We start from the raw sequence: 19,475 nt of genomic DNA, 5'->3' as shown, positions 1-19,475 counted from the left end.
GAAGATGAGGTGCTTTTCAACCATGAACGGATTAAAAGACAATGGACAAAGAATGTCGATTCTTGTCTCACTAGGTAAATCTTTATGGTCAAGGACTGCCCCCTTCTGGTACTGTAGCTGTTGACCTAGGGCTCATTGAATTGCAGTCAAAAACGGATTAAAAAGGAAAATGCATCCCAAATCTCCGCCCTTCTGAAGGGGAAAGTACAAGTGCACACAAGTGTGGTGAATCAGAACACATACATAAAGTCTACAGGGGGAAGTAGGCTAGGTAAAATAAAAAAAGAGGAAGGAAACAGATATAACTAGCTGGAGTCTAGAGATGATAACATCATGGGTAATGTTCAGTTTATTGTTAATATGGAACATTCAACCAACAAAAAATGACCACATGACAAGGATTTGCTGATATAGTACATCAGACGAGAAACATGCAAGATCTCGGAGGTAGATAACCGACAATGCCATGCCATCCAGCAAAATATGTAATAAAGAGATTTTAGTCATTTCAGGTGTTTACCATGCTACCTTCAACCTTAATTCAACCTCCTGATCTCCAGTACTGTATAGCTGATGACTTAGTGCAAACGGCGATCATTTTTGCTCAGCAGTTCATTATGCAATTAATAGTTCTCTTTTATCATACTTTAAAGACCAATTGAGCGTTTGAAGTCACTGAATCTCTTAGAATTGTCTCATTCGTCTGTTTGGGATGAGCCTAAAGCACCGAACAAGATCTTTTAATGCATAACTGACCCTCAAGTGTATCTTCTCACTGAAAACACTCAAACACATGGAATGGAGATCCTTTTAACAGCTTAAGATACATTATTATGTTTTGTATAATTTCAGCCAGTAGTTTTGAAAGTACCCCAAAATACCCCGAAAATGTTGCACAATTGTGTACAATTGTATCCATTTTGTATGATATGATCCCTCTTGCAAAATGATTTTTTTTATTCCCTGCAATGCATATGATATGTTACGAATTTCAATTTGTACAATATGTTATGCTTTTGGGGCAGTGCAGTCAAAACGTGATTTCCCCCTTTTTTTAAATTATATTTCTACACTATGAGGTCAAAACAACACTGTTTAGGTGGGAGGGAGTTTTTGGCCCACAGTATGACATCACAATCTGATTATTTTGACCAATGACCAGTCAATTTTTATTTGCATATGTTTCATCCTACTTTGAAGGGGTAAGCGGGGTAGGCTCTAGTCTAGAGTCTAGACGATCCTATCTGCCAATCAGGGATGTGTATGTAAATATATTTACATTTGTATCAACACACCCACACGATCAGACTGAGCATTTCAATGGCAAAAGGAGGCTCAGGAAAATAAATAATAGCAAATATATTTGGAGTTATTTTCATGAAATAAACACACAGTGATTTATTAGACATATAGTGTTGATTTAAAAAATAGAATGAATAAGACTGCATGTGGGCTTTAAGATCCTGTTAAATCTCTTTAACTGATGATGATAATATCTGGTGATAATACCTTCCGCCTATCCATGTTCTATTGTTGCCTGCTGTAACTGTGTCTGGATGGGACCAGAAGCACTTTCCTCCATCAGGTGTAACTATGGATGAAAAACTGCTGTATCTTTCCCAAAATTCCAAGGTTTTCTAGAAATCCCAGTTGGAGGATTCCCAGATTTCCTGCTCATTCCCTCCTGATTCCAGGAATCTTCCAACCCAGATTTCTGGAAAAAACACATTTTGAGAAAGTTACTGTAATTTTGCAACCCTAGGTGTAACTGTAATTTGAACACTCTGCCCTCTAGTGGGGGTCAGTAGCAGGCACGCACAGCCTTGATGATCAGAAACATGACACTGACGATGGTGAGGGCGGTGAAGAGGAAGAGGAGGCCACTGAACACAGAGTTGGCCATGGGCAGACGCACCAGCTTGGCCTCAGCAGGGATCATGTTAGATGTATGTAGCATGTAGCCCAGACTCCAGCCTATACTTGTGTTATGTACCTGGAGGGGACAGAGAGACAGCGTGAGGAGAGACAGACAGACACTCACTTAAAACAAACTATTGACCACAAGCCCCTACACCTGCGAATAGGGGTTCCCAGACTTTTTCACTTTGGTCATTTTACCCGGCGCCTACACATGTGGCTCTATCTTTTGAACTGTTTAAGCTGTTTTAACTTGTTAACTGTTTTAACAAAATACTATGACCCCATCACTGAAAGATGAGACTCTCAGGAACATGTATGTGTCTGTTTCCCTCCACAATGTCCACAAGCCTCATTAGAACAGAGTGGACAAGACTAAATCATAGTGGGGGGAGGGGAAAGAACATCAATTATGTGTTCTTTTCTACACCGAAGATCATACAATATTATTGCCTGATGATCTTCTGAACTTCCCAATACCTTTCTGATGCAATTCAGTCACTTCAAACTATACTTTCTTCAGATTGAAGTTCTGTCAGACTGATTTGTAATAAACTGTCATAGCACCTATTTAAAAAGTTAATGTTGGCCGTTGACTACATCACTTTTTTTGCATGTTGGGGTGGCGAACATTTTATTGATATCAAAAAGGGATTACAGACCAAAAATGCTTGAGGACCCCTGCCTTAAACCATAGCCCCTACACCAGGGGTGATCAAACTGTTGGGCTTGGTGGGCCAAAATATAATTGATGGGCCACAGGCTGAACAAATAGACATGATCTATTTAGAAACATTAAAGGTAAACAATAGCTTTTTAGGGTATTTAAACAACAACTTTTCAGTAAGCAATCATAAAATCACACTTCAAGCATTAATCAAATTGTAGCAATATATTTGACACCTATCAACACATTCTTATTACCAGTATTAAAGATGAATGAAAAAATAAGGCTCATAACTTGAAAATAGGAAGGTGTCATTTGTATTTTCAGCAGGAAGTAACAGAAATGCATCAGAAAGGTATTGGAACCTTCAGGAAGACATCAGGCAGAAGCGCCATTTTGGGGGCCCTAATCGACATTTGGTTGGGAGGCCCACCCACCTAGTGGGCAAAACATTTTAGTGCCACCCCTCTTGGTAGTTACAGTGCCTTGCGAAAGTATTCGGCCCCCTTGAACTTTGCGACCTTTTGCCACATTTCAGGCTTCAAACATAAAGATATAAAACTGTATTTTTTGGTGAAGAATCAACAACAAGTGGGACACAATCATGAAGTGGAACGACATTTATTGGATATTTCAAACTTTTTTAACAAATCAAAAACTGAAAAATTGGGCGTGCAAAATTATTCAGCCCCCTTAAGTTAATACTTTGTAGCGTCACCTTTTGCTGCGATTACAGCTGTAAGTCGCTTGGGGTATGTCTCTATCAGTTTTGCACATCGAGAGACTGAAATTTTTTCCCGTTCCTCCTTGCAAAACAGCTCGAGCTCAGTGAGGTTGGATGGAGAGCATTTGTGAACAGCAGTTTTCAGTTCTTTCCACAGATTCTCGATTGGATTCAGGTCTGGACTTTGACTTGGCCATTCTAACACCTGGATATGTTTATTTTTGAACCATTCCATTGTAGATTTTGCTTTATGTTTTGGATCATTGTCTTGTTGGAAGACAAATCTCCGTCCCAGTCTCAGGTCTTTTGCAGACTCCATCAGGTTTTCTTCCAGAATGGTCCTGTATTTGGCTCCATCCATCTTCCCATCAATTTTAACCATCTTCCCTGTCCCTGCTGAAGAAAAGCAGGCCCAAACCATGATGCTGCCACCACCATGTTTGACAGTGGGGATGGTGTGTTCAGGGTGATGAGCTGTGTTGCTTTTACGCCAAACATAACGTTTTGCATTGTTGCCAAAAAGTTCAATTTTGGTTTCATCTGACCAGAGCACCTTCTTCCACATGTTTGGTGTGTCTCCCAGGTGGCTTGTGGCAAACTTTAAACAACCCTTTTTATGGATATCTTTAAGAAATGGCTTTCTTCTTGCCACTCTTCCATAAAGGCCAGATTTGTGCAATATACGACTGATTGTTGTCCTATGGACAGAGTCTCCCACCTCAGCTGTAGATCTCTGCAGTTCATCCAGAGTGATCATGGGCCTCTTTGCTGCAACTCTGATCAGTCTTCTCCTTGTATGAGCTGAAAGTTTAGAGGGACGGCCAGGTCTTGGTAGATTTGCAGTGGTCTGATACTCCTTCCATTTCAATATTATCGCTTGCACAGTGCTCCTTGGGATGTTTAAAGCTTGGGAAATCTTTTTGTATCCAAATCCGGCTTTAAACTTCTTCACAACAGTATCTCGGACCTGCCTGGTGTGTTCCTTGTTCTTCATGATGCTCTCTGCACTTTTAACGGACCTCTGAGACTATCACAGTGCAGGTGCATTTATACGGAGACTTGATTACGCACAGGTGGATTGTATTTATCATCATTAGTCATTTAGGTCAACATTGGATCATTCAGAGATCCTCACTGAACTTCTGGAGAGAGTTTGCTGCACTGAAAGTAACGGGGCTGAATAATTTTGCACGCCCAATTTTTCCATTTTTGGTTTGTTAAAAAAGTTTGAAATATCCAATAAATGTCGTTCCACTTCATGATTGTGTCCCACTTGTTGTTGATTCTTCACAAAAAAATACAGTTTTATATCTTTATGTTTGAAGCCTGAAATGTGGCAAAAGGTCGCAAAGTTCAAGGGGGCCGAATACTTTCGCAAGGCACTGTATTTATTTTTTTCAAATTCTACACATTTGCAATAGGTGTAGAGAAAATGTGGCAGTTTTAAAACAATTTTCATGCAATTCTATTCATGTTTCCATAGGACGTTGAGAAAATGTTGCAGTTTCAAAGGAGAATATCCTGCAATTCTACACATTTTGCCATGAGGTGTTTTTTGTTGCAGTTTTAAAGCGAATTTCCTGCCGTTCTACACATTTTGCCATGGCTTATGCCATGTTCATATGTTTTCTGAGTGACTAACAAAATCAATGGGGCCCCCCTAGAGGTCAGGGCTCCAGGGAACAAGCCCTGTGTGCCTGGTTGTTAATTTGGTGATGATTACAAGTAGAACTGTAGACTGCTAATGCACTACCAAATTTCGAAATTGCACCTTGTGTATTCTACTTTTCTAAGTCTGACTAAGCTTAAAAAATTATTCTGGCGGGCCAAACCAAACGTTGGCCCACGGGCCCCAGTTTAGTCTGCCCTGCCCTACACCCTAATCCTAATCTGCCCTGCCCTACACCCTAATCTTGGTTAACCCAAAACTAAATTCTTTGGTCAGCTTCTCAATTAAGTTCTGGGTCCCATACGAAGAGATGATAAAACAAGAACCGGAAACGGAACAAGGAATTTCTGGGTGACCCATTTTTTTCGTTAGAAATCTAATAATATAACCTTAAAATTGGTACTTTTTGATTTTCACATAAACAAATAACCTTCAATTCTTGAAATGTTCAGCTCTCTTATAAAAATGAAGAGAAGCAATAAACACATTTATTCAATAAAATTGTAGTTTTCAAATGATCTTTCATAAAAATGTTTGTATAATTGTCCAATAAAATAGTATGTACTCTTAATTTTAAAAATGTTTTAAATGTGGTAATCCCACCTTTGAATACCACTGTCTCCTACACCCTAGGGGACAGACAAGACAGGGGAAGGGGGATACCTAGTCAGTTATCCAACTGAATTTATTCAACTGAAATGTGTCTTCCGCATTTAACCCATACCCTCTGAATCAGAGAGGTGCAGGGGCCTGCCATAATCGGCATTCGCGTCTTCGGCGCCCGGGGAACAGTGGGTTAACTGCCTTGCTCAGGGGCAGAACGACAGATTTTTACCTTGTCAGCTTTGGGATTCAATCCAGCAACTTTCCGGTTACTGGCCCAATGCTCTAACCACTAGGCTACCTGAGGTCCTCATAAATTAACCCCAGACGGTTCAGCACAACTGATCTGTTCTCCTTATTTATCTACAGATCCCAATAGTCATGGAATGCATTGCCTCAGTTTATGTAGTTGAGGAAATTTAAACCTATCTTTGCGAAATCTCAAATGCTTCACTGCCACACATATAAACCCCATATCTCCATCACCCCATCACCCCACCCCAGCCTAAAATGTATGGGACAAACAGACTTAAAAACAGATTATTGCTCAATTCCAAATGGTCACATAGCCCTTACATCTTAGGCACTACATTAGATCTGATAGGATTGGATGGATACAGTGTAAAAATTAGGTCAATATCTTCATATTACCTTCTGATTGGCTAGGTGGAAATATCTCCTTACTACTTCCACCTATCCAATCCTCTCTGATCTACATGAGTTGCAGGAGAGTAGGGACTAGTGGTCGATTTGGAGTTCAGAAATCCTGACCCTTTTCCTAATTCTGGCATCCTCTATCATATCTTTTTTTGCTACAAGCTCTCACAGTCTCACATCAGAAATAGACGTTCATCCATGTTTCTCAAACGTCAAATTTCGAAGTTATAGATGCTTATACCCATCCGCCATCCCGTCAACAACGCCCTAGCAAAACCTAAACCTAATTGAAGATAACAGCGCTCACTGTTGCCCCTACTGGCCGGTTTCCACATCGTCTCCCAACATCATCAGACATGGATGGACTTGGAATACTGACTTGTATCAAGGGCGACCTGCCTTCTTTTTTAACATCAATAGTCTATTGGAAAAGGCTGAAAGACAACAATGAATAATGAACATTACAAGTTAGAAGAGTAATTGCCGTTTATAAATAATTGAGGCAAACTATGCCCCCCAGGGGGAAAATGACTCTAAAATCGGTATTTTCTTCCACTGAAGAAATCATTCCTTTCAACCCACTCTGATGATGGGACAAAGGGCATCAATTTCTCCTGACACCCAAAACACAAAGGGCAGAGAGACAGTAGCTCGCTTGTTTGTAAGAATGAAAAACAGATAATCGTCATTCTGGGACAAATCCCCCATTTTTCATCATGTCAAACAAGCTACTGTAACCAGTCTGTGTTGTGCTTTGATTTTGAAAGAAAAACTTCATGTTACACTTCATTGAGTCAGGCAAAGACTACAGCTGGAAGTTCCAGTCTGGACTTCCATCACAAGTTCCATTTCCTGGGGGCATAGGAAACGATTCTAGCCGTATCCTTGTCAAGATCTTGACCTCTGTTAATGGAAGTATACCCACCATTTATATTGGTTTCTCTTTTTGCAGTACAGTATATGACCATAAAAACATGCGTTTAATTTGGAAGCCTGTGTTTGGATCCTCCAAGGTACCTGGCTGTATTCTGCCACACTTACCTGTTTTTGGAAGTCAATGTGTTTCCAAGTGTCTTTATTGAACTTGTAGCCATTTACAAGTAATGTCTGGACGTAATGTGCTGAATAGCAGTAGGACTTTCTGTATTTTTCAGCTATCCAGCCCTTTTGTAGCGTGAGCTAAAAAAGAAGGGAAAAAAACAACATTCCATTTGTCTGTCCATTACAGTTTCCATGTGTTGAGGCAATTTTCTAATCATTTCTTCTGATACATTTCTAATAGTACAATAACCATCTAATAATTGCAATAACCTTGATAATTGTTGGACAGCACCCGTCTTACAAAACATGTCTCTGTTGTCTGTATGAAGTTCCATGTAAAACAGCACCCAGGAAAGGTCCTCATAAATTAACCTCAGATGGTACAGTACAGTGGAATGCATGGCCACTCTTTCTCAGGTGGAGTAAGCTTACCCCACATCATTAAATAGAACATCTATTTACTCATATTTTACTTCTATGCTTACCCCTATTTTAGCTAATGTCAAGCTCTTCCCTTTCTCTGTCACAGCTATAAATGTGAAAATTGCTGCACAGATGTAGGATCTTAATATGATCTCTTTTGTTGCTGAGAAACTTGTAGTGTATTCTAGTTTTGAAATTTCAGACTTGATTTGCCCTAACGAAAAAAGTATAATCCCCTACAAAAAATACCATTAATTATAATCCACATAATAATTCACATTTCCTGTTGCTGCAGGATTATTTTCCTGCTGTAGCACACTGGCTCAAATTAAGATCCTACGTCAGTAGCTGCCAGTGTAAAAGGACTCCCAGGGGTCCAGTCCATGGAGCAGAGTAACCTCTACCACCACCAACAACAAAAACCTCAACAACTACAATGGACTCACGGTGGGCCAGTCCCAGGAGCAGAATTCCCAGGTAGAGGAGTTCCACTGGTCCAGTTGTGAAATACCTTTCAGCCCAACAGCCTGAGCAGTGTAGAAGAACCCAGCATAGGCCTGAGGGATGGAACACACGTTAGGAGCTCAGACATACACAATATTTTATGGATAACTGCAAAATATGCCCTATATATACAGTATGTCTGTCTGTCTGTGTGCGTGTACGCGTGTACCAGAAAGTCCCCGGGTCCCACGGATGGTTGGTATACTCTGTCAAAGGAACAGTTCTTCGTGCAGGTCAGGTCAAATATGGATTTCACCACATCCCTACAGGCTCCGTTGTCTGATGACCCCTTCAGGGTGATCATCTGCTTGGGGTCATAGTCGGCAGGCGTTTTTATGCACTCAGTCCCAAAGATGGACTCTGCCGACACAGTCATGTTGTAACCAAGATTGAAGCAGGGGTTGGTCACATGTGTAGCGTTCTCAGAGTTCTGATCAGTGAGACAAAGAGAGCACAGTAAAAGTATTTACAAGTATGTCACTTGAACATTCATGAAGAATGAATCCAAAGGATCAATAGCTGAGCTTGAACCTCTTGTCTACTGTAGTAATTACAGCGTTACTAGGCTACACAGGTATAAGAACTACTATAAGTATTTACATTGTTGTCTCCTCAAAATGGCTGTCTTCAGTTGTGCATGCATTATCTACCATCCTAGCAAAACAGACACTTTTCGACCAAGCTTGCAAAGCAAACCATATAGAAATGGACAGATCAATACGGTTAATACCATAATGCACTTTGCCTCATCTCCGAGAGACAGCAAAGTGTCAAGGTAATGAGGTGTCCTCAGATTTCATAGGGTGTGGTAATTAGATATTAATGGGTGTTGTGGACTTAGCCAGAGGGATTGCATTAATTACACAAAAAACAACACTTAGCTAAGTATAAAAGCAGCAACATCATCATCATGTTGACAATGCTGCCAGGAATGAATGTGAGGGATGACATCCTAACAGATTCTGGGTTCAAATAGTATTTATTTTCTTTCAACTACTTTACCGCTGGAATAGTCCCAGCCCATTTCGCACTCCAGGCTTGACCAATCAGGTATTTGGAAGAAAACAAATACTATTTGAAGTAAACCCAAATTCCCTTTACACAGTACCTTCACTAAAGCAGCAAGGACTCTCTTCTCTGCCTCGTTCTTCCCATAGCACAAGAAGCTGTGAGTGTAGATGTTGTATTCGTAGCCATAGAGGGAGACCCGCATGATGTCTGTTCCCTGGGCGTTGGGATCTGGGAGGGTGAACGCTATCTGGGTGGACGCCCCTCCTAGATCCATGGAGCCCACCATCTTCCCTCCGGCAGGCCGCACCCACATGTTCCATATGTTTCTCTACAAACCAGAGGATAGATTGATGTTTTCAAATCAATTAGGATCTTTATGAAACACAGTGATAAGAACTGTACTCTATTGTGATAAATTCATTCAGATAAAAAACCTACACTGCTAGAATAAATATTGAAGGGTTCAATGGCTCGCTTCATGCATGGCCCTCAAAAAGGTTCAATATAGAGCCGCAAACAGTCTTATTTTAAGCATTGTAGAAGCTAAGGAACTTGTCTGTCGGCCCTGCATTGAAGACCAAAGTTGGTCAAAATCTTTTTGGATCAATAAAAAAATATACCAGTTCCATTTAAGGACAAAAAAATGACAGCTGCCCCATACAGGTTGCAAAGTAGATGGGAAGAGATGTTTGATGTGCTGATTCCATAGCACATGGTTTATTAACTGGTATACAAAACAACGCCGGATTCAAAACTTTGAGTTTTTCCATTTAAATGATTATACAAAATCCTTGCAACCAATTTAATGGATTGGGGATACAACCATCCCAGTTCTGCAGATTTTGCTGCAAGGAGACAGATTAATTAGGTCACTTGTTTTGGTACTGCACATATAGCTTGTTTTTGGTCGCAGGTTCAGGAATGTCTGAAAAATCACCACATTTACCTAAAGCTAACTCTGCTAAAAGCACTGCTGGGTGACATGGAAAGCCATGGTCATTCGATCAATAATATAATAGAACTATTCTTTTTTTTAAATCATCTTTAATTTACAATCTATAGAAACTGAGAATAGTAAGGTTCAGAACTTTTGTGAAGCATCACATCGCAGTTAAAGAAAAAATTGCAAATAGAAATCAAAACTGGATGTTTTTCAGAAATAAATGAGGGGTTGAGGGTAGCTGAAGGGTAAAAAATGTATCAAATAAAAGGTAACTGGTGTAAACTGTAGCGTGTCCATAAAATGTATATGGTATGTATAAGCTGGAAGTAGGAGCCTAAGTATTGTTGTCCATGAGTTAACTTCAATTAGGGGAGGGGAGGTAGGGTTATGGTCAAATAATAAAGAAGGAAAATATATTTTAAAAATAAGAAGAAATATGTGGGGGATTGGAAATAATTGTCTGCGTCATTTCCAATACCTCCATACATATATATATATATATATATATATATATTTATTTATTTTAAATATATATATTTTCCTTCAAAACCATCCAGTTTTGATTTCCACTTTCCATATAATTATTACACTAATATAAACCACAATCTGAACGACACACATTTTAAATAAGAACAATAGAACCAAAAATAGTTCCTACATACACTTACACACATTACTGACAGTTACCCACACATCAGTACATATACATACAGTGGGGCAAAAAAGTATTTAGTCAGCCACCAATTGTGCAAGTTCTCCCACTTAAAAAGATGAGAGAGGCCTGTAATTTTCATCATAGGTACACTTCAACTATGACAGACAAAATGAGAAAGAAAATCACATTGTAGGATTTTTTATTAATTAATTTGCAAATTATGGTGGAAAATAAGTATTTGGTCACCTACAAACAAGCAAGATTTCTGGCTCTCACAGACCTGTAAGTTCTTCTTTAAGAGGCTCCTCTGTCCTCCACTCGTTACCTGTATTAATGGCACCTGTTTGAACTTGTTATCAGTATAAAAGACACCTGTCCACAACCACAAACAGTCACACTCCAAATTCCACTATGGCCAAGACCAAAGAGCTGTCAAAGGACATCAGAAACAAAATTGTAGACCTGCACCAGGCTGGGAAGACTGAATCTGCAATAGGTAAGCAGCTTGGTTTGAAGAAATCAACTGTGGGAGCAATTATTAGGAAATGGAAGACATACAAGACCACTGATAATCTCCCTCGATCTGGGGCTCCACGCAAGATCTCATCCCGTGGGGTCAAAATGATCACAAGAACGGTGAGCAAAAATCCCAGAACCACACGGGGGGACCTAGTGAATGACCTGCAGAGAGCTGGGACCAAAGTAACAAAGCCTACCATCAGTAACACACTACGCCGCCAGGGACTCAAATCCTGCAGTGCCAGACGTGTCCCCCTGCTTAAGCCAGTACATGTCCAGGCCCGTCTGAAGTTTGCTAGAGAGCATTTGGATGATCCAGAAGAAGATTGGGAGAATGTCATATGGTCAGATGAAACCAAAATATAACTTTTTGGTAAAAACTCAACTCGTCGTGTTTGGAGGACAAAGAATGCTGAGTTGGATCGATACCTTCTGTGAAGCATGGGGGTGGGAACATCATGCTTTGGGGCTGTTTTTATGCAAAGGGACCAGGACGACTGATCCGTGTAAAGGAAAGAATGAATGGGACCATGCATCGTGAGATTTTGAGTGAAAACCTCCTTCCATCGGCAAGGGCATTGAAGATGAAACGTGGCTGGGTCTTTCAGCAAGACAATGATCCCAAACACACCGCCCTGGCAATGAAGGAGTGGCTTCGTAAGAAGCATTTCAAGGTCCTGGCATGGCTTAGCCAGTCTCCAGATCTCAACCCCATAGAAAATCTTTGGAGGGATTTGAAAGTCTGTGTTGCCCAGCAACAGCCCCAAAACATCACTGCTCTAGAGGAGATCTGCATGGAGGAATGGGACAAAATACCAGAAACAGTGTGTGAAAACCTTGTGAAGACTTACAGAAAACGTTCGACCTCTGTCATTGCCAACAAAGGGTATATAACAAAGTATTGAGATAAACTTTTGTTATTGACCAAATACTTATTTTCCACCATAATTTGCTAATTAATTAATAAAAAATCCTACAATGTGATTTTCTGGAGAAAAAAAATCTAATTTTGTCTGTCATAGTTGAAGTGTACCTATGATGAAAATTACAGGCCTCTCTCATCTTTTTAAGTGGGAGAACTTGCACAATTGGTGGCTGACTAAATACTTTTTTTGCCCCACTGTATGCCTACGAGTTATTTAGGTCATTCTAAAGTTATTGTAAAGGTTTTGAAGTTAATGTAAAATTGTAATGTACCTCCAGGAAGTTTCCCATCAGATAGTTGACGGTGATCCAGCCGTACAGCCCCTCCTCGTCCCCTGACATGATGGAGGCGTTTTGGAAGTTAAACGGCAGAGATTGGAGGTAGTTCTGCAGGTTCTTTAAGATCTCATTGGATTTAGTTTCATTCTGTGAACTTGTAATCAAGAGAGAGATACATTTTGAGGTTGTATCTCCAGTAGAGAATGTAGAGGTCAATAATAGACCTACAGTAGGTTGATTAAATATGGTGTAAAACCTATTAGTATTCTGTGTGTGGGATCAGTATGTGTGCATGTGTGCGCATGCACACGTCTACTTCTGTATCTACCATGGATCCATTCCCAGAAGTGCAACAACAGAGATAGGTCAGCCAGATAGACTGTAAAGGACTCCATACCTAGAAGATTGGTGAGGTATGCTCACACTGGAGGAAGACAAACCCACAACTCACTGTAGCAGTCTCATCCCAGCAGTTGCCCCAAGGTAGAGGATGGTTGAATTGTGTTGGTCTGCGGGGACGATTTTTGTGATGTTGTTCATACATTCTCTGATCGACACCCAGGACTGTTGGTCCTGTGCATTGTCAACTAACATATCCGAGATACCAGGGCCTAGGGAATCAAATCAGACTGAGCTCAGAGTCATACAATACTTGTTCTCAAAGTCACAAGCAATTGATTCACTAGATAGCTAGCAAGTCTGCATCACTATACAACACTGGATTAAATGTATAGTGCTTTTAAATCAGGTGCTTAAGGGGCAACTCCACCACTTTTCAACCTCATTTTCATTATCTCCAGCACAACACTAGTTTCAACATTTGTGAAAGCAGTACATGTTTTGTAGAAAAAAATATAAAGTTAAAAAGTTCTACCTGATGACATCATCAAAAGTAAAGTGCATTTCACATGCAAGTCCTTTTCCAAAATGTAATGTATTATGGCATCTTCATAAAAAGGATGAGTACAAGGGCATCCCGAGTGGCGCAGCGGTCTATGGCTCTGCATCACAGTGCCAGAGGTGTCACTACAGACCTGGGTTTGATCCCAGGCTGTGTCACAACTGGCCGTGATCGGGAGTCCCATAAGGTGGAGCACAATTGGCCCAGCGTCGTCCAGGTTAGGGGAGAGTTTGGCTGGGGGGGCTTTAGTCGTCTCATCACGCTCTGGCAGGCCAGGCAGGCTGACCCTGGCCGTTAGTTGTACAGTGTTTCCTGCAGCTGGCTTCCGAGTTAAGCGGGCAGGTGTTAAGAAGCGCGGTTTGGCGGGTCATGTTTCAGAGGATGCATGACTCAACCTTTGCCTCCCGATCCCATTGGGGAGTAGCAGCGATAAGACAAGATCGAAATTGGGGAGAAAAAGGGTGTAAAATACAAGAAAAAAAAATGAGGACAAGATTGTGACCTGTGTGAGAATGTGTCAGGTTCATCACATTACGATGCAGACTCACCAGTGACACTGCATCTCAATATGAACATACAGACTCCGTTTTTAAATGTAAATTATTATACAGCATTCTTGCTGCATAATGTTAGACAGTATACAGTATATGAGGCATACAACCATCTGAGCTCTGCAGATTTAACTGCGAAGAGACATAATCATTCGATAATTTATTCTGGTTTTGCCCCCATGTAGCTTGTTGGGGTCACAGGTTCAGGAGAGGCTGAAAAATAACAACATTCATCTAAAATTAACCCTACAAATTGTACCATTGGACGATTTGGAAAGCAAAAGTCAATATATCAGCAATATAATAATACTCTCAGCATATATATATATTCCTCTTTAACTTACAATTTGTGGATACTATGCGATTGGAAAAGTTCAGAATTGATGTAAGACATCACAGCACAGTTGAAAAATATATGTCACATTGAAATCAAGAGAGGGTGGTGTATGGAGATATGTGGGATGGGCTGAAAGTAGCTGAGGGGTGGGATTAAAAGCTGATGCTCTAGAATAGTTAGGACCGAAAACACTATCATGTTCACCGGATATGTCTCAGTACTATGTATCCACATTTAATGTGTTTATCCCAAACATATATTTCTGTTTTTGTAATACTGTGCATATATGTAAAATGTCTATTTCACAAAATAGCTGTGAAAATAAAACATTTCTTAAGTTCTCTGAAGAGGGTTGGGCCAATAAAATACAATTGAAAAAACATGCAGACTCACCAGCGACCATGCATCTGAGTGTCTGGCTCACCACTCCAGTGTTATTTTGCTTCTCAGCTGGCCATTGATACAGATACATAGTAGAACGGGAGGAGCCTGAGTCGATTACTATGCCATACTGCATATAGAGGAGAGCAGGGAAATCACACTACATATCCAAGATGCTAGTTCATATACAGATGTTTTATCTTCATTTGATCACTTTGTTGTCGCAGATGAGCCTTATGATTAATTCACTGAAAATCCGCAGTTTTCTATCTCTCTCGCTCGCTCAAAAGCTAAAGAACCAGACAGAATAAATGTCTTACTACCTTAGGTCCTACTGCTGCAACATTCAAATGTACATAATTGTATCTGAAATGCAGCCATACACAACCTTTGTTTTATATAGCTCAATAACACAAGATAGATATTGATCTCTACTACGATATACAAGTGTATCCGAAATGCAACCATAGGCTACACCTAAATTATAGCCTACTCTAGCCTATCAAAACTCATTTCCAGTTAGAAAGGATCAGATTTTATTTTTTTGAATGATCAAATCTTCCTGCTGCAGGATTACTTCACTCATACAATGAAACAGGTCAAAGTCAATTGATACAGCTAAAAAATACTCTTTATTGCTGTCCAACAGTAGGAGGATTCTATTAGATGATGAAATGATGCAGTGGCACGCACATAATCATTGTATAATGAAAGGCAATAATGTATGTTATGGTAAACAACCACTATCCCCTAAAGTACAGTCCATCAAATACCTTATCATTATCACACAGTTATTGCACTCCGTTCCTGATTGACTAGAAGCACAATGATTGCACTCCGTTCCTGATTGACTAGAAGCACAATGATTGCACTCCATTCCTGATTGACTAGAAGCACAATGATTACACTCCATTATGGTGTGAATATTACTTCCATAAAGCTGAGAACAGGGACAGAACGTAAATGCATGAAAAATGCAGCTACTCTGTAAACACAGGAAACACTCACTCAGGCATGAAGACAAATCCATAGAAATGTATTGCTCTGCCCTCTGGAACTAGATTCTGGTTCAAGTTTGTCCTCACATTAGTCCAAAAGGACTGATTGTGTGTATTTCTTGTGTGTATGTACTGACATGTACTGATAGATGCAAACACATGCCCACATTACATGTTATTGTTTTTAAATGTATGTAAATTGTAAATGTTATGTGTCAGGTCCCAGTAAGACTAGCTGTTGCCATTGGTGTTGGATAATGGGGATCCTAAAAAATTAATAAAAAGGCAGCAATAATACACATTCCACACCCAGTCATGGATTCAAACAGGCCAAGTATTTGCGCTCTTTGAGTGTTTGTTTGAGCCTGTCCTGGAGTGGTAGATGGGCAGGTTTTGCACTTTTGTGTACTACTTCCATTAGTACCATTCCATTGCGTCAAGCGAGATTAAATAAAGCACAGCTACATTTTTTTGGGAAAGAAAACAAATACTATTTGAACCAACCTCAGAGTCTCAGTTCCTGCAGAGTTGAAGTTAGTTTTCCCTTCTCTTATATAGACCTGGTGTGCTGACTAAAGGTGATTGATTCATTTCACAGAGTTATGAAACGTTGGTCATCTTTTGATTAATAGGAAATCATGTATTACCCCTGTTACCCAAAGCTGTATCAAGTCAACTAGTCAAGTGTCCCTTCGTCCTTCCTTTCGAGTGTGTCCCACTCGCAGCAAATGTTTCCCTAACACGGACCTGCCATGAATACAAACCACCCTGGTCTTTATAATGCCATCTATGCTAACTGCCCCCATTCACTGTAGTTTGGCCTGACTCCTAAACAGGCTGTAGAGACCCTGTCTGATCTGTCACCTTCTGTTTGTGATGATTGTCTTGATGTCTGGGTAAATACTAGGTCATTCATTTACATTTTTAGTCATTTAGCAAATGCTTTACACTGTCAATACAGCTATTTGAGAAGAGAAGGATCAGGAATGTGTTTGTTGTTTTTACCTTCAGACGTGACTCAAAGACACGCTTATGACCCTGGATCAGGGACATAGTAATGATGACAGCCAGACTAGCCAGGAGAAAGAAGAAAGCTAGATATGTCCAAAACTTGCCTGCCATTTCCTGTAGGGCAGAGGACAGCATGTTTTAGCCATTGACATTTGACATGTATCATGTTGTCCAGGCCTTACACAGACTGAACAAACCCCAATGCAATAAGCAGGGCTGCTGAACCCTGTTCCTAGAGCGCGATACCATCCTGTAGGTTTCGGCACCAACCCTATAATCTAGCACACCTGATACTAATAATAAGCTGGTTGATAAACTGAATAAACTGTCTGTTTTTTGTTTTGTTTTGTTTTTTTGAGAACGTTATGACACAGTAATTACATGCTTGCAACTGCTGATAAATACAGCAATTATATCACCAGTATCTCTTTCTTCTGTGTGTCAGTGTCATCACCTATTGTTTGTGTCCCAAATGGCACCCTATTCCCTACATAGTGCACTACTTTTGAAAAGAGCCCTATAGGCACTGATCAAAATGTGTGCACTATACAGGGAGTAGGATGCCATTTGGGACATGGGCGCTGTGTCATCAGCTACAGGACTGTCAGTGGTCTAGTTTAGCCATAAAGTGACTGTTTCTGTTTATCTCTCTGAACAAGCACACTGGTCACAGTTGTCATTTGTGAGATGACAGACTCTGTGGGAGCTATTTCCAGAGCTGAAGCCTTTCACAGACTCAGAGGTAATCCAATGTTTTTCACACCTTGTAAGGGATGTTTTCTAATGTTAAATTAACAACAAGGCTGTTTTTCTTTCTTACAAGGATACTGTAGGCCCCTCAAACTCAACTCTGGATCTCAAAACCAGTTCCAATGTATTTTGTCATTGTTCCCTTCTGATTTATACCAGGTGCTTGCAATTAATGATCAGGTTGAACAGAACACCAGCAGTCTCCAGAACTCGTAGTGTAAGAGTTGAGTACCCCTGCTGTAGACCTTTTCTAATTGCATAGCGATCTGATATGTAATGTAGTGCAGTGGTAATGTTGTCCCCCCCAAAACACCCAACTCTTAAGTTTTTGCCTGCAGAAAGACATGAAGTTTCATATAAGGTTACAGTCCTAACCTCTGACCTTTTAATTCGGACCATCTTGGTAACCACTGGTGTAACTGCATCCTTATGTCAAGGATGACTATAAAGTAGCCAACAACAAATATATTATTTTACTTCCTCAAACATATGGAGTATACACAAAATCGAGGTCACAAAGCATTAGGCCTACCTGCTTTGAAAGAGCTTATATAATCACTGATTTGAATGAATTAAGATACAGAACATGTTGTTGTTTCATTCACTTCATCTTCATACATGGAAATAATACAAACCACAGAGTATTAACTGTCCTGCACATTCTTACATGGAGAAATGTGTATACTGAAGCAGAATGCATATCGAATTCAGCAGGTTAACTAACCAATAATCTTTCATTGGGAACAGTGAGAATGCATTATACTGCTGCTTTCTATGTATCATGTTTCCTTTAGTGTCTGAGGGTGAGATGTTGACCTCCCCCAACCTATTGGCACTATGCCCCAAGCACCTTACTACTCTCCGTCTCTACTGAGCAGTCTCCACCCCAAGGCAAGGCACAATACCAGCAATGTTTTTATTCACATGACTTGCTACGGTTAAAGAGTTCCATGAGAACATGCACACCAAGACAGTGTTTCTTGCTGTGGTGCTTGGAATAAGACAAAACCTGTCCTTCTGCACCTCTTTACCTAGTTAAACAAGCATGTTCATTTTGTTAATCTCTTAAAGTTCAACATTTGCTTAATTAACACAGTATGGTTTGAAGGTGTATTCCTTCAAAGGACAATACAAAATTGGAATAAAGCGTATTGTTATTATTAATTCATCGTTATTACATTACCTTCATGAATTACTCAAATTAACTACAATACACAAAAAAAAAACGGATAGGAAAAATGATTGGCTTAAATATGAACAGTCAGAATGAGTAGTCTCACACAGTATCTTACCCTGCAGATAACAATACATCCCCCCTGGTCTTTTTTTGAATGAATGAGTAGATCTGTTAGCTTACCTCAGAGTGACTGTTGACCTTCCTTCGTCAGTTGGAAGCAGTGTTCTGAAGAATACAGCTCCTCATTCCTCATTGATCAGCCTAACAGGCCAGGAGACTTGTCCTCCAAGAAGGAGGGGCCTCAAGCACAGGCCAGCAACACCCAACAGAGGCCCCTCCCATCTGAGAAGACAAATATCAAGAAAGCGGTGGATGTTTGTTTAATTTATATTAGGAGAAATAGACAATAGAGATAATCTATCACACAACAGCCTTTATTTAACTAGGTAAGTCACTGAGAACACATTCTCTTTTGCAATAACGACCAGAGTTAAATATTTACAGTAGATCACTCTCATACACTGACTGCAATTGGGTGTTTGGTAAGTGTTTCTTTCATTTATTGATTGATTGTTTAAACACAAGGCAGAGTTCTACAGAAACCCAGTGAAGAAAACAATGTCTGGAACATTAGTTCCAGACATTAGACCCAATATCGGGTGCACTGTAGCAAGTTTAGTTTCACCCTCCGACACAGGTGAGGTAAGTGAATCAACCCAACCTATTTGACATACAGTATAGTATACTCTTAGAATTTGTGGTGACTCGAGGAACCCTGGAGATCTTCAAGGAACCCCTGGAGTTCCTCAAGGAACCATTGCTAGTCAATTGTT

General features: G+C 40.2%; 1 protein-coding gene across 1 annotated transcript; it reads right to left on the bottom strand.

Annotated features, from left to right (window-relative positions):
- Positions 1-321: 321 nt before the first annotated feature.
- LOC109901907 (ectonucleoside triphosphate diphosphohydrolase 3) lies at positions 322-18,932 on the bottom strand. The gene is made up of 10 exons (XM_020497919.2): positions 18,823-18,932; positions 16,710-16,829; positions 14,719-14,836; positions 12,988-13,147; positions 12,531-12,690; positions 9,314-9,544; positions 8,375-8,635; positions 8,148-8,258; positions 7,279-7,416; positions 322-1,993 (listed from the first exon to the last, which is right to left on the bottom strand). The coding sequence occupies exons 2-10, from the start codon at positions 16,824-16,826 to the stop codon at positions 1,802-1,804; spliced, it is 1,488 nt and encodes a 495-aa protein (XP_020353508.1). The 5' UTR covers positions 16,827-16,829; positions 18,823-18,932; the 3' UTR covers positions 322-1,801.
- Positions 18,933-19,475: the final 543 nt, after the last annotated feature.

Source organism: Oncorhynchus kisutch, linkage group LG2 (assembly GCF_002021735.2).
Source record: "Oncorhynchus kisutch isolate 150728-3 linkage group LG2, Okis_V2, whole genome shotgun sequence".
Taxonomy (NCBI): Eukaryota; Metazoa; Chordata; class Actinopteri; order Salmoniformes; family Salmonidae; genus Oncorhynchus; species Oncorhynchus kisutch.
The sequence above is the reverse complement of the archived record's forward strand: the minus strand, read 5'-3'. Positions and strand labels throughout refer to the sequence as shown.